Raw genomic sequence first — 24,217 nt, 5'->3', positions numbered from 1 at the left:
GAAGCAGTATAACACATGGTTATGGTAATGGAGCTAGATTCCCTGGGTTTAAATCTCAGTTTACCACTTCCCAGCTAGGTAACCTTCTGCCAATGTTTTTATGTTCTTGTAGGCTCAAATGAGGGGAATAAAAGTACCCATGTTACAGAGCACTTGTGAGAATGGGATATAAAAATCTAACATATGCCTAGCACATAGCAACGCTCAACATGTCAGCTATCATTATTATTATTATTGAAAAATTTGATTAAGATGTTGCAAAGGGCAGGACTTCCTGACTGAGATGGTGACAGCATAGGATTTCTCACAAGAAACCAAGAAAACACTGCAGGCAAGAAAACAGTGGTACTAAATATTTAAAGTGTTGAAAGGAAATAATTACCAATCATGAATTTCCTATCCAGTGAGACTGTCTTTCAAAAATAAGGGAGAGATTTAGACATTCCCAGATAAAGAAATGCTGAGGAAGTCCTCATAACTAGATCTGCCCTACAAACAATGCTAAAGGGAGGTCTTCAGATTGAAAGGAAAGGACACTAGACAGTAGATCAAAGAGGCAGGAAGAAATAAAGATCTCCAGTAAGGTAACCAAATGGGTGATTGTAAAGGGCAGTACTATTGTACTGCATTTTTGGTATATTCCTCCACTTTTTACTTCTTACAGGTCCAAAAATGCAAATTTATGAAAGGTAATAAAGATCTATGATTTTGGACACACAGTGTAAAGATATAATCTGCAACAAATACAGCAAGAAAATGGGAGGATAAGTTAGTGTCAAATCAAATGTTGAGTGTCACAAACTTAGAATTTTTAAGTTTAATCCCCATTATAACCACAAAGAAAACATTTGGAAAATACACAAAGGAGGAAATGAAAAGGGACTAAAAAGGGCTCACTACAAAAAGTGAAATAATATGAAAGTTGGCTGTAATGGAAGAATTGAGGGTCAAGAAGGGATTAAGACTTACAAAGACAAAATAAGAAAATGGCAGAAGAAAGTCTTGCTCTATCAGTAGTTACTTTAAACGTAAATGGCTTAAACTCTCCAGTCAAAAAAAGCCAGTTAACAATACTAACGTTTGATAAAATAGACTTTAAGTAAAAACTGTTACAAAGGACAAAGAAGGAAACTATGTTCCAATAAAGGGGTCAATTCAACAAGATTTAACAATTATAAATATATATACACCTAAGAGCAGAGCCCAAAAGTATATGAAACAACTATTGACAGATTTGAAGGGAGAAATAGATGGTTCTACATTAATGGTAGGAAGCTTTAATACACCACCTTCAATAATTAATAGAACATCTAGACAGAAGATGAATAAAAAATAAAAGACTTGAATATTGTGATAAACCAACTAGACCTAACAAACATATATAGAACATTTCATCCAATAGCAAATCAGTCTTAATGAATTTCATTTATTTTTTTAATTTTTAAATTTTTGAAAGATTTATTTTATTTATTTCTCTTCTCATCCCCCCCATCCCCCGTTGTCTGCTCTGTGGGTCCATTTGCTGTGTGTTCTTCTACATCTGCTTGCATTGTCAGGTGGCACTGGGAAAATGTGTCTCTTTTTTGTTGTTATCATCTTGCTGCACCAGCTCTCCAGGTGTGTGATGCCACTCCTGGGCAGGCTGTGTTTTTCTCACACAGGGCAGCTCTCCTTGTGGGGTGCCTTCCTTGTGCATGAGGCACCCCTATGTGGGGGTGCTCCTGCATGGCATAGCACTCCTTGCACAAGGCAGCACTGCGTGTGGGCCAGCTTACCACACAGGCAAACACTCTATCAGTTGAGCCACATCTGCTTCCCTCAATGAAATCATACAATGTATCTTCTCTGTCCACAATGGAATGAAGCAGAATATCAGCAACAGAGAGAGAACTTTTTAGAAAACTCACAAAAAGGTGAAATGAAGCAACACACTCTTAAACAGTCAATGGGTTAAAGAAGAAATCACATGGGAAATTAGGAAATATCTCAAACAAAATGAAAAAAACAAACAACAAAATATACCAAAACTTATGGGATGCAGCAAAGGCACTTCCAAGAAGGAAATTAACAGCTATAAATGTCTACATTTTACCAGGAAAAAAAAAAGATCTCAAATTAGTTACCTAACTATATACCTGGAGGACCTAGAGGAAGAGCAAACTAAACCCAAAGGAAGCAGAAGGAAGGAAATAGCAAAAATGAGAGCACACATAAATAAAACAGAAAATAAAAAAATTGACAGATTCAACAAAACCAAAAGTTGATTCTTTGAAACAGACAAATTCCTAGAAGCACACAAACTACCTACCCTGACTCAAGAAGAACTGGTCTCAACAGACCAATAACAAGTGAAGAGATTAAATTAGTAATCAAAAACCTCTGAACAAAGAAACATCCAGGCTTCACAGGTAAATTTCACCAAACATTCAAAGAAGAATTAACCCCAATCTATTCAAACTCTTCTAAAAATTGAGGTGGATGGAACACTTCCTAACTCATTCCATGAGGGCAGCATCACCCTCATACCAAAACCAGATAAAGATATAAGAAAAGAAAATTACAGACCAATATTCCTCATGAATATAGATGCAAAAATCCTGAATAAAATACTTAGCAAACCAAATCTAACAGCACATCAAAAAAAAACCCACCCTGATCAAGTGGAGTATCACTGGTATGCAAGGATAGTTCAGCACAAGAAAATCAATTAATGTAATAAACTACATTAATAGAAAGAGATAAAAAAAAAATACATGATGTTAATTGATGCAGAAAAAGTATCTGACAAAATCCAGCACCCCTTCTTGATAGAAACACTAGAAAAAAGGGACAAGAAGGAAACTTCCTCAGCATAACAGCATATATGAAAAAACTACAACAAACCTGATACTCAATGGCTAAAAACTGAAAGGGCTTTCCCTCTAAGATTAAAAACAAGACGAGAATGCCCACTGTTTCCACTGTTATTCAACAAAGTACTGGAAGTTTTAACCAGAGCAATTAGGCAAGAAAAAGAAATAAAAAGCATCCACGTTGGAATGGAAGAAGTAAAACTTTCCCTATTGCAGATGGCATGCTCCTATACATAGAAAATCTGGATAAATCTATAACAGAGCTATTGGAGGTAGTAACCAAATTCAGCAAAGTGATGGGGTATAAGATCAACAAGCAAAAATCAGTAGAATTTCTATACACTATTCATGAACAATCTGAAGAGGAAATCAAGAAAACAACTCCATTTACAATAGCAATGTAAAGAGGCAAATATTTAGGAATAAATATAATCAAGGATGTATAGGACTTTTAAATGGAAAATTACAAAACACTGCTGAAAGAAATCAAAGATGACCCACTAAATGTGAGGACATTCAGAGTCATAAGTTGGAAGACTAAACATTTTTAAGACATCAATTCTATCCAAAGAAATTTACAGATTTAACCCCAATGAAAAAAAAATCAAAAGGCCAAATCATCAAATTAATATGGAAGGGTATGGGACCCCAAATAGCCAAAATCATCTTTAAAAAAAAAGAATAAAGTTGGAGGACTCACACTTCCCAACTTAAAACTTATTACAAAACTACAGTAATCAAAACAACATGGCACTGGCACAAGGACTGATAGTCCAATGAAATCAAATTGAGGAATCAAAAATAAACCCTCACATCTATGACCAATTGATTTTTTTTAATGACCAATTGATCCCCCCCCTTGTGGCATTTTTTGCATGTTGTTTACTCTTTTGTCCATTTGCTGTGCGTTCTTCTGTGTCTGTATTCATTTTCATTTATTCCACCTCCCCACACATGGCTTGTTTTGCTGTCTGTTTCTCTGTTTCCGTTCACTGCACACTCTTCTGTGTTGTTGCTTGTATTCCATTTTTTTGTTGGGTCACCTTTGCTGAGTCAGATCTCTGCGGCACTGATGGGCTGGGTGGCACTCTGCAGTGCTTGCAGGTCGGTGGCTCTCCGCGGTATGCAGGCGAGCCTGCCTTTACAAGGAGGCCCTGGGACATGAACCCAGGGCCTCCCATATGGTAGAGGGAGCCCAACTGATTGAGCCACAGCCACTTCCCTGACCAACTGATTTTTGACAAGGGAAACTATTCTTTCAATAAGGAAAGAATAGTGCTTCAAAAAATGGTGCAGAAAGTTTAAAAAAAAGAGAAAGAACGATGACAACAAAAAATGGTGCAGAGGAAAACTGGATATCCATGTGCAAAAGAATGATGGTGAACCCTGTATCATATCATATACAAAAATTAACTTAAAATATATCAAAGATTTAAATATAAGAATCAAAACTATAAAATTTTTAGAAGAAAACATGGGAAAACATTTTTGGGATCTTGGGTTAAGCAATGGTTTCTTAGATTTTACAATAAACGCACACACACACAAAGAGATAAATGGGTCTCATCAAAATTAAAAGTTAGTTTGCTTTTGTCCTTGGTAAAAGGACTTTACCAAGAAAGTAAAAAGACAACCTACAAGAAGGGAGAAAATATTTGGAAACCATATATCCAATAAAGGTTTAATATCCAAAATATACGAAGAAATCCTGCAACTCAACAACAAAATGACAGACAACCATATTAAAAAATTGACAAAAGACTTGAAAAGACATTTCTCCCAGAAGATACTCAAAAGATGAATAAGCACATGAAAAGATAAGCAACATCATTAGCCATTAGGGAAATGCAAATTACAACCACAACGAGGTATCATTTTACACACACCGGAATGGCTACTTTCAAAAAAGCATAATATAACAAGTGTTGGAGAGGATGTGGAGAAACAGTAATACTTGCTAATTGCTGGCAGGTATGTAAAATAGCATAGATGCTGTGGAAAACAGTTTTTCAGTTCCTCAAAAAGTTATTTGTATAGAATTACCTTATGGCCTGGCGTAGTGGTTTGATATAATTAATATTCCAAAAAGAAATACTGGATTATGCTGGTAATCTGATCTGTACCTGGGCATGATTGAGTTATCATTAGGGCATGGAGTGCTTACCCAGTGTCCACCCCTTGGTGGGTGGAGACTCACAGATAAAAGGCATGGCAAATGACAGAGTTGGAGCTTTTCTTTTTTTTTTTTCTTTTTATTATTATTTTTTAATTTCTCTCCTCTTCTCTCCTATTCCCCTACCCCCCAGTTGTCTGTTCTCTGGGTCTATTTGCTGCATGTTCTTCTTTGTCCGCTTCTGTTGTTGTCAGCAGCATGGGAATCTGTGCTTCTTTTTGTTGCGTCATCTTGTTGTGTCAGCTCTCCGTGTGTGCAGTGCCATTCCTGGGCAGGCTGAACTTTCTTTCACGCTGGGCAGCTCTCCTTACAGGGTTCACTCCTTGTGCATGGGGCTCCCCTACGCGGGGACACTCTTGCGTGGCACGGCACTCCTGTGTGCATCAGCACTGCACGTGGGCCAGCTCCACAAGGGTCAAGGAGGCCCAGCGTTTGAACCGCGGACCTCCCATGTGGTAGACGGATGCCCTAACCACTGGGCCAAGTCTGCTTCCCTAGAGTTGGAGCTTTTGATGCAGGGATTTCTGATGAGTTTGATGCTAAAGACCTGGGAAGTCAGCACCCAGAGGAAAGAGAAGCCAGCACCAGGAAGAAACCTTGAACCCAGAGAAAAGCAAGCCCCAGGGACATAGGAACCCAGGAAGCCTCAACCCTTGCAGACATTGGCGACCATCTTGCTCCAAATAGACTTTGGGGAGGGAAGTAACTTATGCTTTATGGCCTGTTATCTGTAAGCTCCTACCCCAAATAAATACCCTTTATAAAAACCAACCAGTTTCTGGTATTTTGCATCACCACCCTTTTGGCTGACCAATACACCTGGTAATCCCACTTCAGGAATATATTCAAAAGAATTGAAAGCAGGGACTCAAACAGATACTTGCACATCAATGTTCATAATGGCATTATTCATACTTGGTATTAAGTGGAAGCAACCCAAGTGTCCATCAACAGACGAATGGAATAACAAAGTATTGTATATACATGCAGTGAATATATCTGGCCATAAAAAGGAATGGAGTTCTGGTGCATGCAACAACATGAATGAATCTTAAAGATATCAAGTTGAGTTAAATAAGCCAAACACAAAAAGAAAATATTGTATGACCTTGCTTATATGAAATAAATGCAAATTATTGTCAATAACTAGAAAACAGGGTACAAGGGGCCAGGTGGGTATATGGCATGGGGTGTACCAATGCCTAATTGATATGGAGTTTCTGTCTGGAGTGATAGAAGAGTTTGGGTAATGGATAGTGGTGATAGGAGTACAACATTGCAAATGTAATTATCACCACTGGGGTGTATAATTTGAAAGTGGATAAAATGGGAAATTTTAGGTTGTATGAATGTTACTAGAATAAAAATAAGAAAAAAAATTCATAGTTCTGTACAAAACAGAGTGAACCCTACAGTAAAGTTTGGATTACAGCTAATAGTCTAATTATACTAATATTGTTTCATTAATTGTATCAAAGTTACCACAGTAATGCAATGTTAATAATAGAGAAAACTATGTGTGTTGGTGGCGAAGGCATAGAAACTCTGTACTATAGGCATGATTATTCTATAAACCTACAACTGCTCTAATAAAAATTTTTTTTAAATGTTCACAAATGTAAAGCATTCCTACTAACTTTTGTTTTGGAAAATATGGTTTTTTCAAAATAATAAAAATGTTATTTGTGTTAACAAAAAAACAAATTGTAGAGGATTACAAGTGAAAAAGGTAAGAGGAGGCAAGTAGAATTCTTAATTAAGCCTAGAATTTTAAAGAACATTTAAAAAAAATGGACTAAGTTGAAATACCTAAATTACATATGAAATCATGACTAGACCTCCATGAAAAATCAGAAAAAACAAACTCAAGAAGAAAATGAAGATTGCCAAAGTGCTAAGAACATTAAAAGGTCTTTTAAATCTATGTGTACAATAAGGAAACAGAAGGAATAGACTATTGCTTAGAGCAGCTTGTGTTATTTTAACAGTTGACCGAAAGAAAATAGAACTCATTCCCTCCTACTTTTGTTTCTATCTTCCACATAAAAGAAAATGATCTTCAAACTGGAAAGATTTGAACTAACAAGATAACTGAAGATAAGGTGAATTCATACATAACTAACACTGACTTCAACTAAGCTTTTCAATATATACTTGTAGAAAAGATGATATAGGCTAGAATGTATTATACAGATTCATAATTGGTTGAACAACTATTCCCAGGCAGTGTTGGTTAATGAAATAATGTCAACTTAGGGGACAAAATAGTTTTGCAAATAATACAATACTAAAAAGGACAGATAACTCAATCTGTCCAGTTAATATGAGCTCAAGCATATTTCTTTTTTTTTTAATATTTTTAATTATTTATTATTTTTAAAAAAATTACATTATGAAAAATATGTCTATTTCTTGAATGTACAGTTTAAATTAGAACAAAATAAAACAAACAAACGGAATGGACAATTTAACAGAAAGAAGAAATACAAAGTCCCGACTTTAAGCTAATAAAAATTAACTAAGTGAAGAATGCTAGAAATTAGAAATTCACATGGGAAGAAGCTCTAGGAGTACTTGGCTGGAAGCTCAATGTGGGTCAATTTCCTGATATGGCTGCTAAGGAAAGCTAAAGGGGTTACCTCAAAAGAGGTATCTGGGTTTATAGTTCTCAGACTCTGAAAGACATAAACAACACCCAAGAGCTTGCGAATAAAGTAGATTCTCAGGACAGTTCCTTATATAGTTTTGAGTGTGTCGCCCTAGAAACTGCATTTCTAAAAAGTCCCATAAGTGACTGACACAAGTGATAAGGGCAATTCACTGTAGAGTATTGACCATCTCTTCTATTAAAAATGAATAAGTTATTTTTGAATGCTCTGGAGATGTAGAGCATATTTCTAAAAATTCTGTTTGTGATTATTTGATCTTTAATATCTGGAAGTGTATAATCTTTTTTTTTAAAAAAAAAAAGCGCTCCATCCAAGACGGTTTAAAAAAAAAAAAGTTGGGGGCACAAAAGCTTTGGTAATCAGGAAAATTCACTAACATGGACTATTAAATCATTCTCTGACAGTACCAGATAAATGAGGGGCTTTTCAAGGTATGCTTGGGGAACATTTTTAGAAAAGAGTTGTTGAACTCAGAAGTCTAAAGGAAATAGTTTGATACAGACTTTTTTTCCCTATCCTATAACTCAGGTAAATTTATAGCCTGAATTTGATACCATAACTTATTAAATTCCTCAGTCAGTCCTTGTTAATCAGATGATAATAGTGAAAATAAAACATACCTTTCCTGAGTAGTCTTTTGAAAATTAATATTGACTATTCCAAAAGTAGAACTTTTCAATTCCAAAAAACTTTGAAAAACTTTTGACTTAGACTTCTAAGACACTTGAGAAACTGAGAACTGAAAAGCCTAGTCCAGCACAAACTGAAGCATAGCTTAATGAATTTCTTGTGCCTGACTTGGTTCAGTAATAAGACAAATCACTGGAAGAGTAATAGAGCTCTAGTTTGACACTGATGACTGACATAAGCTACAAACTAGTTCTTGTCAGTAATGCAGAAAGCTATTACATTGTTTCTGTGTTTCCTACAGAGCTCTTGGGTTTCTGTATTTCACAAACATACCCAGTGTTAGCAATTACCATGATAATCTCCTTGGCTTGGTGGATTAGTCAGAATAATCTTGAGGCAACTGAAAGGAGTATAGTCTGTCCTCTTGCCTTCCTTTCCGAAGCTATGACGGATGTTGTACGAGTATCCTTTATCAAACTAATAGGGGAAAAAAGAAAAAAGAGACAAAGTTAGCCAATATTGTATACTGATGTCAACAATGCCAGGTAGAATTACAAAGTGCAAAGTAGTATTTTCTAAAATAAATTCAGTATTCATAAGCAGATATACACACATTCAGAGCATATATATATATCAATTAAGGTCCTTTATAACACAAATACTTTTTTTTAAAGGTACAAAACTTACATGAAACCATTTCTCAGGTAGAAGACAGCTAATGTTACTTATATGTTTAAAGATGAAGACAATCCTTTCCTGAGAAAAATAATCTATTTACACATTTCATTTAATTCTAGAGATTATACTAGATGTAAATCACCTTAGCCTCTTCAACTTTCCTTGTCCTAGGTATCCCTGAACTCCCCCATCCTAACTATTCACTTCTGAAATGACTCCAAACATAACTAAATCCTCCCTTTGCATTTCCACTCTACAGAACTAGTGATTAGTAAATGATGGATGAGGAAACGAACTACTGCAACTGCCTCCTACCGGGAATCCCTGCCTCCAGGTTTATGGAACAAACTATTGGCATGGAAGGGATTTTCAAATGGGTAGGATACAGGGAGAAAAAGGAACTAACATCTTTTGAAAGACGATTAGGTCCTAGGTATTTCATTAAGTGCTTTTAAATATGTAACCCCATTTAATCATTTAAACCCTAACAATTCTCCTATGATGTTACAAATGAGAAAACTGAGATTCAAAGCATGAAGTAATATGACATAAATCATACAGTTATTCAGTGGCAAAGCTAGAAATCAGGGGAAGATCAGTCTGATTCTGAAGATTCTTTCCATATTTGCACTTTTTCAGTGAAATAGTTAAAAATTATAGGGGTTCCAATTAAATCTTTGTAAGACGTTGTTTCTTTTAGACCCTACTTCAAATGCTATTTCATCTTGGAACCCAAAGTCAGAAGTATTCTCCTCTTCCTCTAGACTTTAATAACCTTTTACCTATATCTACACCTTTCTAGAAAGTATATCTTCACTACATAATTGATTCTTATAGGGCCTATCTGTACTTTCCTTTTGACACATTATCACTCTATCTCCTATTAATCACCTATTCACATGCCTCCTCTCTCCTCCCGAAGCATAAACTCTTGAGGCATGTTCTATTTGATCTTTATACTCAGTTTAGTACTACCATGTGTGAAAAATGAACTAAATGAAGGTGGAAGGACTCCTTGACATCCTGGAACATTTGAGAGGGTAACTACCATACAGTACCCTGTTTTCATTAGGTGTCTTTCAGTGACTGATAGTTGGTAGTTTTCCCATTCTACTATACCCATGACAGCGAATTGGCATAGCAGCCCATATTCCATTGGTCAACCAAAAGCAGACACTGCACACATGTGTGATAAGAGGAAATATTTAAAGCTTGCAGAGTTTTACACAAAAACCCAACTTTTCTTGGAAGGAACTGGGGATTAAGGTAGGCATCTCTTGTCAAAGGAGAACAAAAAGTGTAGGCCTAAAACCATTAAGTTACTAAAATGAATATTAGACCATGGCAAATGACAAATTTAATCAACATTCATTTTCCACTCTAAAAAACACATTTGTTTAAAACAAAAGCTTTGCCATGTTTATCGCAGAGCACAATCTTAGACTTACTCCTGCTTTTACTACTCAGTGATCTTTCAAGTCTTTCAAATGCAGAATTCTCAAACAACATTAGTAGTCTGTGGAGCATGACAAATACTACTACATAACATTTCGAGCAAAATTTGTAGATAGTGAGAGAAGCTAGAGAGCCCAAGAAATAAGACGTTTTCAAAGGGCAAAATCTTCAAGGTTCTGAATCTAAAGATTGGAGTTAAATGGCTTTAAGGAAGTTACAGTTTTAGATCTTCCATGTTTCTTTAAATTTAACTTACAAAATGGATACTCTGGAAAGCTTGGAGAATGATTACTCAGCAAATTTTCACAAGTTAAATGACTAAACATAGAGTAATATGTACATATAAAAAGCATTATTTTGAGTTTATAAATAAGGATGCACATTGGCAATGAATTAAAACTTAGGAATACAAAAGGTAGGTAGACCATATTTTGGAAAATAGCTAAAGCCTTCCTTTTAAGTGACCCCATAGAATCTCAGTCTGGCAGAGTTGACCTTTGCTTCCCTTCCCTAGGCTCACACCAACAGCAACACACAGACAGTATGGTTGCTGGAGATGCAATATGTAACACAGCCAGACCCCAGGGTTTGGAGGCTGAGAGACCTTGATCAGAATCCCTTGGCCACAGAATTATAAAGGGTATGACATCAATCCTCAATTTCCCTAATCTATAGAGATATTAGTATTACTTCACACACTGAGTTGCTGTGAGGTTTAAACTAAATTCAAACATTAAGCAGAGTGCACATCATATCCTTTGTTCTCTATAAATGTTAGCTGCTATTGGTGAGAAAAAAAGAAGGATATGTTGTGTCCAAATTCAACATTGATTATGCTATTGATAAAGGTTTCTATCATCAACAGGTATTAACAGAGTCTTTACCTAAAGGTTTGAGGAGAATGAAAGACTCATTGAACTACTTAATTAAATTTCTAGTCATCTGTGACAGTGTAAAGTTATTTTATGAATTCCCAAAAGATAAAGATTATGTTTTTGAACTAATCCATTCCTGTGGCTGTGAGTCTCTTTTGACTGGACTATGTCAGTGAGGTGTGAGCCAACCTGGGTCTACACCTCTTGCTGGGTCTGATATAAACACAGAAAGACACGTACACACAGAGAAAGGAAGCTGCAATATTTGATCTGGCCATGTGAGAGAAAGGACTTCAGGTCTGCCCACAGCTGAGCTCAAAGAGAGAAGCCCTCAAAGAGCTCAGGCCCAGGGAGAGATGACTGATCCGCCACAGCTGAGTTCAAGGAGAAAGTACAGAGATGGGCAGACCCATTGTCTTACCTGATTGCCACGTGGCAGGATGCAAGAATCACCAGTAGTTGACTTTGGTGAGAAAGCATCTCTGATGGTGTCTTGATTTGACATTTCATGGCCTCAGAACTGTACACCTTTACCCTAAATAAAATCTCTATTATAAAAGCCAACCCATTTCTGGTACTTTGCATAAGCAGCCCCATGGCAAATGTAGAGTCTGCTTCTTGGAATATTCTCCCTTCTTCTAAATCCCACCCACAGTTCTGTAATATTATTCATATAAACCTGGCTTAAATGTCATTTTTTCATAGAATCTTCCCAGATTCCCCAGGTAGAGGAAGTTGCTTCTCAAGAGAACACACAGAAGTGGTTTGTACATTGGTATATTTCTCTTGTTAAAACAATCTATTTTTGTATTTATCTCCTCTTCTGAACTATGAATTCTCTAAGGGCAGGGATTTGGTGTGGACTCATGTCAGTATGCCTACTAAGTTTTAGATATAGCCTCTACTTGCAGGATGTGCTAAATAACCTTTATCGAATAAAAAACAAATAAGTGGCTAGCCAAAAGATAAATGAATAAATATTCTTTGAGAGCTTCGAATTTATCAGGATTACATAACTATATTCGTAAGGGTATCTCCAGATGAGCAGATGATTTCAGTTTTGATGAAGCCCAATTTATCAACTTTTCATGTAAGTGGTCTCTGTGTCCTCTCTAAGACAGGTTGCAAAAATATTCTTCCTATGGTGTCTTTCAGAATCTTTAATATTTTAGTTTTAAGGCAAGGCCCAAGTTAACTTTTATTTTTGGTGTAAGACAGTATTCAAAGTTCTTTTTTATCCCCCATACGGATATTCAGTTTTTCCAACACCATTTGTTGAAGACACTTTCTTTTTCCTCACTAAATTTCTTTGGTACTCTATTTGAATTTGACATGCACGTTGGGGCTATTTTTTTGGACTATGTATTGCTGCACTGATCTACATAGCTATCCTGTGTCCAATGCCACACTGTCTAGACTGCAGAGCTTCACAGGGAATCTCAGAGTCAGATAATATAAGTCATCCCATTTGTTCTTTCTCAATATTTTTTTTGGCTATTCTCTGTCTTTGCATTTCTGTATAAACTCTAGAATCAGTTTGTCAATTTTCATTTAAAAAGGCTACTGAGAGAGAGAATCAGCAAGATGGCAGCAGAGTAAGGAGCCCCTAGAGTCAGCTCCTGCTACAGAGCAGTTAGTAAATACTGTGGAGCTATCTAAATCACCTGTTTGGGAGCTCCAGGAGACCAGAAAAGCATCCTGCAACATCCTTGAAGGAATGGAAAGAGAAGACTGCTCATCTGCAGAGATTTGTAAGTAGAGCACTCCATGCCATGGAGGCTGGTGCCCATCCTCCACTGGAGGCACAAGCCACCTCAGGAGCTATTCTGCAGCTAGAATTCGAAGCTCTACTTCCCAAAAATGGGGGAGAAATAGACGGTTGGGCACCAACTTCAGCAACCTATGAGTAAATTCAGCGGCCTAAAGTGCAATCCTAAGAACAGCTAAAGTTTGAACCTGTCCAAGTCAGAAAGAGGCTGGTAGCCACCATCTTTACTCATGCGAGGGGAAGCAGGGTGGACTGAAAATCCCAGAGCTGGTAGAGACTGGCTTCTTTCCATCCAGATCAGACTGCAGCTCTAGCCTAAGCCCCAGCCCCACCTCTGGGAGGAAGGAAACTGGGGGGACCTGCACCAGCCTCTCCAGGAAATTACCAGTCAAGCAGCAGAGGCTGATGATTATCCTACTTTGGCAGCACAAGCTGCCCCAGGAGCTATTCTGTGGCTGGAATTGAAAGCTCCATTTCCCAAAAACGGGAGGAAGAGATGATTGGCCACCGATTTCAGCCACTGATTAGTAGACTCAGCTGGCTAAGGTATAACCCTAGGAACAGCTGGGATGTGAATCTGTCCAATCAGAAAGAGGCTAGTGGCCACCATTTTGAATCAGACCCCAGCCTGAGGAGAAGCCAGGCTGACTAAAAATCACAGTGATGGTCAGAACCAGTTTCTTTCACTCAGATGGGCTGACAGCCCTGGCCTAGGCTTCAGCCCTGCCTCTGGCAGGAAGGAGGCTGGCAGGCCCTGCACCAGCCTATCCAAGTAACTGCAGGTACCTTTGCTTGGCACAGACTGAATAATCAGAAGCCTACCAGGACAACTGAGGTCATCTTGCACCTGCACAGCACAGACTGCTGCTCACACCTGCAGCACCATCCCCGCCCCAGGCAGGGGAGAAAGAGGTGTGAAGCTTCATCAGTCTCTCTGGGCAACTATAGCCTACACCTGCACGACTTGGATTATTTCACACAGCTGTGACTCTGTCCCTACACCTGGCAAAGGAGAAAGTTGGAAGAAGCTTCACTGGTCCCTGGGGCAATGAGGGCAGCTTGAGCCTCCACAGCTTGTAGCACCAACTACATTCTTGGCTCCTACTACACAATCAGCAAGGGAGAAAGGGCAGGAAGCCCTAAACTAAAGAGAAAAACTGCACCCACAATAAATACATCTAGTAAGCCAGATGCCAAGGCACCAGCAAAAAAATTACAATCCACACCGAGAAACAGGAAGATATGGCCCAGTTAAAGGAACAAGATAAGCCTCCAGATGACATAAAGGAGTTGAGACAACTAATGATAGATGTTTAAACAAATCTCCTTAATAAATTCAGTGAGATGGCTAAAGAGATTAAGGATATTAAGAAGACACTGCACGAGCACAAAGAAGAATTTGAAAGCATACATAAAAAAACAGCAGATCCTATGGGAGCGAAAGGCACAATAAATGAAATTTTTAAAACTTTAATCATATAATAGCAGATTTGAGGAGGCAGAAGAAAGGATTGGTGAGCTTGAAGAAATGGCCTCTGAAAGTGAACATACAAAAGAAGAGATAAGAATGGAAAAAATTGAACAAGGTCTCAGGAATGAAAGATGTGCAAACATACATGTCATGGGGGTCCTAGAAAGAGAAGAGAAGGGAAAGGGCACAGAAGGAAAAGCTGAAGAATTAATGGTAGAAAATCTCCCAGCCCTATTGAAGGACATAGATAACCATGTCCAAGAAGCACAGTATACTCCCATCCGAAAAAGTCCAAACAGACCAACTCTGAGACACATACTCATTAGAATGTCAAATGCCAAAGACAAAGAGAGAATTCTGAGAACAACAAGAGAAAAGCAATGCATGACATATAAGGGATACCCGATAAGATTAAGTGCTGATTTCTCACCAGAAACGATGGAGGCAAGAAGACAGTGGTATGATACACTTAAGATACTACAAGAGAAAAACTTCCAGCCAAGAATCTTATATTCAGAAAGATTGTTTTTCAAAAATGAGGGCGAGATTCGAATATTCACAGATAAACAGAAACTGAGAGATTTTCTAAACAAGACTAGATTTTCAGGAAATACTAAAGGTTGTGCTAGAGCCTGAAAAGAAAAGAAAGGCGAGAGAATCCTGGAATCGAGTCTAGAAATGAAGAATATACCAATAAAAGTAACTAAAAATGTCAAAAGAGTGATGAAAATAAAATACAGATAAAACTAAAATAGTCAGGAATAAACTTAACCAATGATGTAAAGCACTTATATTCAGAAATCTGAAACTCAAGGTTAAAGGAAATCAAAATAGGCCTAAATAACTGGAAGAACATTCCATGCTCACAGATTAGAAGACTAAATATCATTAAGTTGTCATTTCTACTCAAATTGATACAGAGATTCAATGCAATCCCGACAAAAATTCTACCAGCATTTGTTTTTTAAGTTGACAACATGATTATCAAATTTATTTGGAAGGGTAAGGGGTCCTGAATAGCCAGAAACATTTTAAAAAGGAAAAGTGAACACTCATCTCCAGACTTTAAATCATATTACCTAGCTATAGTGGTAAAAACACTAGGGTACTGGCATAAAGACAGACACATAGACCAATGGAAGCAAACTTATGGTTCAGAAACAGACCCTCACATGTATGATTAAGTGATTTTTGCTAAGCCTGGCAAACCCACACACCTTGGGCAGGTACAGTCCACTCAACAAATGATGCTAAAAAAACTGGATATCCATAGCCAAAGAAGGAAAGAGGACCTCTATCTCACACCTTATCCAAAAATTAACTCAAAATGGATCAAAAACCCAAAAATAAAAGCAAGAACCATAAAGCTCCTAGAAAAAATTGTAGGAAAATATCTTCAAGACTTGGTGGTAGGTGGTGGATACTTAAAGGAGGTAAGAGGAGGACTTAAATGAACTACTGATGTTTAATGTATGTAAAAGCTTTAATTAGCTTTACTGTAAAAGTGTGGAAATGTATAGAGTGGATGGTAACAAATATTAATAGCTAGTTTATAAATGGGGATGTAGCTGACAATGGTAGTCTAAGGATGTAAATGCCAACTGACAAAATGCTAGAGAATAATCTATGAACTGAATAGCACAGTAAACCAAGAGGTGGATAAGAACTGTGGTTGATGGTACAGATGTATGAGTGTCCTTTGTGAGCTAAAGTAAATGTACATGACTACTGCATGGTGGTGGGAATGTGGAGAAGCATGGGAAAAATACAACTGGAGTGACTTATTGACTTTGGTTAGTGGTAATAATTTAATATTCTTGTATCTATGCCAAAGATGTACTGTGTTGATAATGGGGCAGTATGGAAAATGTGTGCCAATTGTACACTACAGACGTGGTAACAATCAGATGATGTTATCTTATCTGTAACAAATGTTCCACCACGTGTGGTTGGGAAGGTGTTGTTTGGGAATTCTGCACATGTGCATGATTGTCTTATATGTTTACAACTTCTGTCATAAAAAATATATTTTTAAAATAATAATAGGACGTATTGGGGGGAAAATACACCAGATGTAAGATAAGGACTATAATTAGTAGTAATATTTTGACAATATTCTTTCATAATTTATAACAAACATCTCACAACAATGCAAGGTGTTGGTGGAGGGTTGATGTATGGGACTCCTGCATGATGTTCTGTATGTTTGCTTTGTAAGTTCACAACTTAAGTATACACTTATTGTTTATGTATGTTCATAAATAAATGATATAAAGCTAATAATAATAGGGTGGGTTGGGGGAAAAATACTTCAGTTAGAAATAATATTTTGACAATGCTCTTTAATCATTAATTTAAAATGTTTAACAATAATGCAAGGTATTGGTGGTAGGGTGAGTTATGAGAGTCCTGTATGATGTTATACATGTTTGTTTTGTAAGTTCACAACTACTACACACTTATTGTTTATGGTTGTTTTAATGTATGACTGATATACTTCAATAAATTAAAAAAAAAAAAAAAGACTTCTGAGATTTTGAACAACAATTAGCTTATGACTTCACAATTAACTATCTGTCCACAAGTAGTCAACTACCAGGGGAAAAAAAAGGCATTTCCATTAAAGGCAAATGTTCAAGAAAGAAGAAAAACTTTCTAACCATCATGAAATTTCCTTGGCAAAAGCAAGAACATTAAAATTTCCAGCAAATACCTTTCAAAAACAACTCATGTATTGTTATAGTCATAAATATTAAGTATAATCAATCTCTTTGTGAAAACTTTGAGGTGTGAATTAAACTTAATTAGATATAAAATTTCTGTATGTTCATCAGAAAAAAGGGAAAAAACTTTTTGGCCAGTCATTCTGTTAAAACAGTGGATAATTACTGTCTCTAAGGGAAGAAAAGTTAAAATTAATATCTTTTAGCTTTTTCTTCTTCCCAGCTTATTTGCTGCCTGTGTATATGTATGGAACACGGGTCTTACTAAGCTTCCAAACTACACACATATTTATCACATACTGCCTTCTTTGGTAACAAGCTCTTGAAATATGTATAGAAGGTGCATTTATTGCAAGACACATTGTAGAAAATACTTCCTAGGTCTCTATTTTAGTTTCCTTTGCTGCTCAAGGAAATATCATGCAATGTGTTGGTTTAAATATGGGAATTTATTCGCTCATGGTTTTGGTGCAAAGAGAAAATCCAAGTCAAGGCATTTCAAGGTGATACCTTCTCCCTGAAGACTGTGGTGTTTTGGGTTAGCTGCTGGTGATGCTTGGTCCTTAGCTTGTTACATGGCTAGGCACATGGCAGCGTCTCCTGGTCTATCCCTTCTCTTTCAGGTTCTATGATGCTCAGCTTCTGGCTGCTCCCTCTGTGGCTTTTTCTCTCTGAATTTAATTTTCTTATAAAGGACTTATTTAACCTCATCAAAAAGTCCTACTTGTAACGGGTTCACAACCACAGGAATGGTTTAAGTTTAAGAAAGCATGTTTTTCTGTTGTACATCTCTCCAAACTACAGTCTCCATATCCATAAGTCAATGGAAAATCTCTTAAGTATTAATAAGGGAGAAGTTGGGGAGAAATAAGTGGAGAACAAACTTTTTTTCATTCCCCTCCTCTATCCAGTATGAAGAAAACCCAGAAAGTCAGCATTGGTCTGAAAGTAGATGAGTGACTGTTCCAATTACTTCCAAATTAGTACTGACATCCCAGTTGTGGCACTGACACCATACCAGTCTGCATTTCTGCCAAAGACAGCATCAAATTATTTCCAGCAGCACTAAGTTATCGATTGAAAGCAAGAAAAATTATAGAGCAGACACACCTTTATCCTGTTCCAAACTCTCTTTCATAGCCTCTCTCACAACTTTACCTTCTATCCCAGTCCCACCCAGGATCCAGTGATCTTATCCTATTACATTTTAAAAAGTATGTACATCAAAATCTACTCAGAAACCATGGTGTAAATATTTCATTGCCTACAACAATACATGGTCTTCCTTAGAATAAAGTCTCCAAGACACCCAATATCACTCCTATTCTCAAAGCAGCTACCACATCATGGTCAACCTCAGCTAGTTTGAAACAAGCAAAACAATGGACAATAAAGTGAAAATGGTTAAAACTGAAGACATTTTCAATCCTTTTTACTGACAGTTGCTTCCTATTCCCCCCAATTTGGAATTCTAATTTGCACATTTAAAACACAATACTACCAGAGAGTCTACTAAACCACAAAAGAACGCCGTTGTTCTATTACTCACAGATGCCTAGAATGCAGTGTAACAAAGACCACAGAGTAGGAGCTCCCAGGAAAGGGAACTAAATCATCAGATGGCTTTTCCTAGTGCACACTCTTGTTGACTCTCCATACAGTTTTTGACCTGTTAGTTACCTCTTCACCTGTTACTTCTCCAGATTAAATTTTTGCTTATAATTTTAATAAACAGAATGTATGCTATAAACACTTAATGTATACTGTCTCCCTTTTAAAACGCTTACTTACTAAACTACTAAATCACTATCTATAAAACTAATTTTGTAACCAGTCATCTAAAGATTACAAATACTTTCTTTGCTGTTGTTGTCTTTTATTTTTATTGTGGTAGCACCTACATGACACAAAATTTCCCATTTAAACCCCTTTCATTTATAGAATTCAGTGATAATTATATTCACAATTTTGTGCTGTCATCACCACCACGCATTACCAAAACGTTTCCCTTACCCAAACAGAAATCCTGTTCCAGTTAAGCATTAACTCCCCATTCCTGCTATTACCCCACAACTGCACAGTCCCTGGTAAGCTAAAATCTACTTTCTGACTCTGAATTTGCTTATTCTAGGTATTTCGTATAAATGAAACCACACAATATTTGTCCTTTTGTGTCTGGCCTATTTCACTCAATATAACATCTTCAAGGTTCACCAATGTTGTAGAACATACCAGAACTTCATTACCTTTTATGGCTGAAATATATTTGATTGTATATACCAAATTTTGTTCATTAATTCACCTGTTGATGGTCACTTGGGTTGCTTTCCCAAATATTTCCTTTTAACTCTTCACTTGAACTACAGTTTAACTCTTAGAAGTAAATGGACCATCACACATATATATTCTAACCAGACAGAGACCAAAGGAACTTGACTCCAAACAGCCAATGAGTCAGCGAAGTATTACGATAAAGGTTAAGACAAGGTCTCTGAAGTCAGACCCAAGTTTAAATCTTGTCTCTACCACGTTACCTCTGTGACTTTGGGTAGTTAATATCTCTGCAACTCAATTCCCTTATATGTAAAAAATGAAGGAGTTTAAACCATGACATATGATTGTTGTGAGGATTAAATGAGCTCATTTTCAAAAAACACTTTGTATAAATGTCTGGCAAAAAATATTCCTTCAATACTTTAAACTATTATCATTACCAATGTAGTAATTTTTACTATTAACTAGACAAAGCTATCCTGAATGAGTCAGATCTGATGTCTTATTTAATATTACATAAATTAGTTATATGCTTTGCTCCCAGCTTCTCATCAGAAAAACCTGAATCTAGTCATTCCCCCTAATTCTTCATAGGACGTTAAAAAAGTCAGTTAAGTAATTTAAAGCCTGTAACAGAGAGAAGACATCACTGCTATTACTATAATTTAGTAAATTACTTCTTATGGTAAGCTAAACATTTTTTCTTTTGCTCAGTAAGAGTTAATTCATTTCTCAGAACTCTTATCATTGATATAAAGGCAGTGGCCACCAGAGGTTCTGAGGAATAGGAGAGGGAAGAATAGGTGTAATATGGGGTTGTCTTCAGGACACTGGACTTGTCCTGCATGACACTGCAATAATGGATACAGGCCATTATATATTTTGTCATAAACTACAAAATTGTGCAGCACTAAGTATAAACTATAATGTAAACTGTAGTCCATGGTTAGTAGCTATGCTTCAATACGGGTTCATCAATTGTAACAAATGTACCACACAAATGCAGGATGTTGTTAATGTGGGAAAGCATGGGATGGGGAGGAAGTGGAGCATATGGGAATCCCTTATGTTTCTTAAGTAACATTTATGTAATCTAAACCTTCTTTAAAAATAAAAAAAATAATAAAAGAGAAAACTTATTCATTGGTGAGATAACACAGGTTTTGGTTCTAATTCTGCCACTATGAGCTAAATAATGTTAGGCAATTATAAATTATCACTGTCTCATTTTTTTCATTTTTAATATTGTAATAATAAAGCTCTTCACTTTCTGCAAAGTACTTTGTAAACTGCAAAATGCTATTTTATACTAAAATTGTAGGAAAGTAATCATAGTCTATATTATATAAACTATAATATTAGTATATACTATGATTACTTTTCTACAATTACTAGTATAAATTTGTACAAACTAGTTTGTGCCACTTTTGGAAGGTGAAATTTTAAAAATAAGTTCTGTTTTATATTCAAATACATCTTTGAATACTCCTGGGAATTCACCGGCAAAAGTACCGACAACACATTATAAAAATTCTATCCAAAAAAAGGAAGACATTTGCTTTCCATCTTTTTGTCCTAAGCCCTTCCCCTGAAGCCATGAGAACATTTTCAGCTCTGGAATCCCTCCCCTGACAAGTGTGCAGATTTTCTTTTTCTCAAATTTTCCTTGAGGTGGGGTCAAGCTAAAATTATTTGTTGTCAGAAAATGAAAATGAGATACAGCCATGAAATGCCAACATCCACAGAAGAAGTATTAAATGGAATGTTCCTATGCAATCTGATTAGGTAGTCGATTGAGTAGATCACTTTGAGCGAAGTCAGGGATGTGGCTCAACTGATAGAGCATCTGCCTACTATATGGAGGGTCCAGGGTTCGATACTCAGGGCCTCCTAACCCGTGCGGTAGGCTGGCCCACACGCAGTGCTGCCACATGCAAGTAGTACCGTGCTGCATAGGGGTGCCCCACACACAGGGAGTCCCCCCCCAAAGGAGAGCCGCCCCCTGTGAAAAAAGCACAGCCTGTCCAAGAGTGGCACCACCCACATGGAGAGCTGACACAACAAGATGACGCAACAAAAAGAGATACAGTTTTCCGATGCCACCTGATAATGCAAGTGGATGCAGAAGAAACACACAGCAAATGGACAGAGAGCAGACAAGAGGGTGGAAGGGGAGAGGAATAAATAAAATAAATCTTTAAAAAGAAAAACAAAAAACCTACTATAATCATCAAGGGAAAATGGAGGGATACCTGACCTGGAATTCAGGTACTGTGTGTGGTCTAGAGGATTTGTTTTAACTTTTTCATATGCTACTACAAGGACTACACCAAAATAGACTCACAAAACAAGAGTGGAGGGTCATCTATCACATAGAGCTGTGTGATCTAGATCATTCTATCTATTCAGAAAGATACTAAATAAGAGCATCATTTCTAGAATCCTGAAGAGGAATTTAGAAGAAATGCACAATCATTATAAATAGTAATAAAAAACAACATTTAGTGATATTTCAATAATTGCTTATATTTTTACAGGTCCTTAAGCATTAACAAAGATGATTCTTTCTGCACCCTTTACTACCTGTAAGGTTTATAAGGCAGGTATCCTTATCTTACTTTCAGGAAATAGTTATGAAGGAATTACGTAGTAGAAAAGCTAGAATTAAAATCTTGGTTTGCTCTACTTGGGAGTTTATGCTCCAGAGTGTGAAAGAGTTGGACTCAGATATGACTTCTCTCCATGTGCCTCTTCTGTCCCTTCTATTTGAACCTAGAGTTGGTGCTTGAGATGGTAGGTGTACGTCCAAGAGACTTAAATCTTTGGGCTGTCCATGCACTGGCTGGGCCCTGAGCGTCAGCAGAGTGGCAACAGCTACTCTCCAGTTCATGGGGCTCACCCAGGACAACTAACAAGGAAGTGAGGATGGATAACCACCACACTAAGGAACGGAGAGAGTCTACAACTGCAATCAACAGAGTCCCATCCATCAGCCATATGGGATCGAGGTCCCCTCTCAATTAGAGATAGAGTGGGTGTCACCATCCCAGAATCCTCAGGATTGGGGAATGAACTAGAGTGGACTTATTGTATACTACTGTAGACTTATTGGTATTCTAGCAATAGGAGAAATTATATCATTGATGTGCAGAAAATGACCACTGGCAGTGCTGAAGGAAGGAAGAGGGAAAAAGAGGTGTAATATGGGGGCATATTCGGGTCTTTTAATTGTCCTGAATGACACTGCAATGACTGATACAGGCCATTATATCATGCCATAACCTACAGAACTGAGTGGGAAAGGGTGTAAACTACAATGTAGACTATAATTCATGCTTAGTGGCAATGCTCCAAATGTATTCATCAATTGCAACGAATGTACCCCACTAATGAAAGTTGTTAATGTGGGGAAGGGTGGGAGGTGTGGCAAGTGGGGCATACGGGAATCCTTTTTTTTTTTTATGGAACACTTTTTGTAATCTAAGTATCTTTTAAAAAAATTAAAAATATATTTAACAAAACAAAGTTAAAGACAATCACTAAATATTAAAACAAAATATATGAAGGGGAAATTTTCAGAGTAAGGTAAAATAATTACCATTTTTAAAAAATCTTAGTTGTCTACTTACTAGAAAATCATAAATGAAGAAAATAAGTAAATACAGGCAACTGTCAGTTATGTATGGCAAACATTCAATTGTAGCCTGCTTCCCCTCTGTCACTCAATTGCTTCAGGGACACTGAAAGTCACACTGAACCCCACTTAAACAAAATGTTTCTGATTCCACCTAGTGAAAATTCAGAGAAAAGTGTCTACTCTAAAGAAACAGCAACTCTAACAAGCTCCTCATATATCATTTATTCAGTTTTTAACTTATCATGATTTTAAAATCATAAAGTATGGCAAATTTGAAGTTAGGAAGTCTGAAATGGAAAAAATACTCAATAATGCTTCAGAATGCTTGCAAATTATTATTTTTTTCTCTTTTTTCCAGATTCCTCTTCCTATAACTTCCTAGTTGGGGACACAAGGAACTGGAGTACCAAATCAGAGAAAAGGGAGAATAAAAAATGGAGAGGTAGCAGAAAACACTGTCACTTATGAAACTGGCAATATAATCTAGAGCTGTAGCAATTTAGCTTCCTCATCAGTTAGAACTGGAAGGTAAGAACTAGGAGGGGCTTTAGACACCATCTACTGCAACTCTCATTATACAGAAAAGCAAGGGACAGTGGGTCTAACTCTAAGTCACAGGGTGAGTTGGGAAGAGAGCCTCAGTCCCCCCAGTGCCTAGTTCATACACCTCTTTTTCATTTATGTAAACCCCTGCCTAGCACAAAGCTTAGTAAATTGCAGCTGCTTAGTAAATGTTTACCCTGCTGAAGTGTAAAGGATCTTTTGTTGTGCTGTATGTTCATAGCATTGTCCCCACCAGAGGACTAGAAGCTAATCTTATATTACTCTGATTTCTGGTGATAAAGGAGATTTAGCAAATTACTACTACTAAATACTGTAATTTAACACACTATTTAAATAGAGGCCTTCTACAATTCAATCTGGAGGAAATGGTCTGGGAGAGTTGTATGGTATGTAATTTTAATTGGCTATCTGTTCAGTCAAGTGTGCCCAATATTAAGGAAAGGATAGA

The 24,217-nt window shown here is 36.9% G+C and overlaps 1 protein-coding gene across 2 annotated transcripts in view; it reads right to left on the bottom strand.

The window, feature by feature from the left end:
• PRIM2 (DNA primase subunit 2) overlaps window positions 1-24,217 on the bottom strand; it is a 309,771-nt gene that overhangs the window by 27,657 nt on the left and 257,897 nt on the right. For both annotated transcript variants that reach the window (XM_058306925.2, XM_071218530.1), the window contains one exon: window positions 8,675-8,801. In XM_058306925.2, the coding sequence (XP_058162908.1) occupies window positions 8,675-8,801 (127 nt within the window). The remainder of the gene's footprint in view (window positions 1-8,674; window positions 8,802-24,217) is intronic.

The sequence above is a fragment of the Dasypus novemcinctus genome, chromosome 11, assembly GCF_030445035.2.
Source record: "Dasypus novemcinctus isolate mDasNov1 chromosome 11, mDasNov1.1.hap2, whole genome shotgun sequence".
NCBI lineage: Eukaryota > Metazoa > Chordata > Mammalia > Cingulata > Dasypodidae > Dasypus > Dasypus novemcinctus.
Note: the sequence above shows the minus strand (reverse complement) of the source record. Positions and strands in the feature narration are given on the sequence as shown.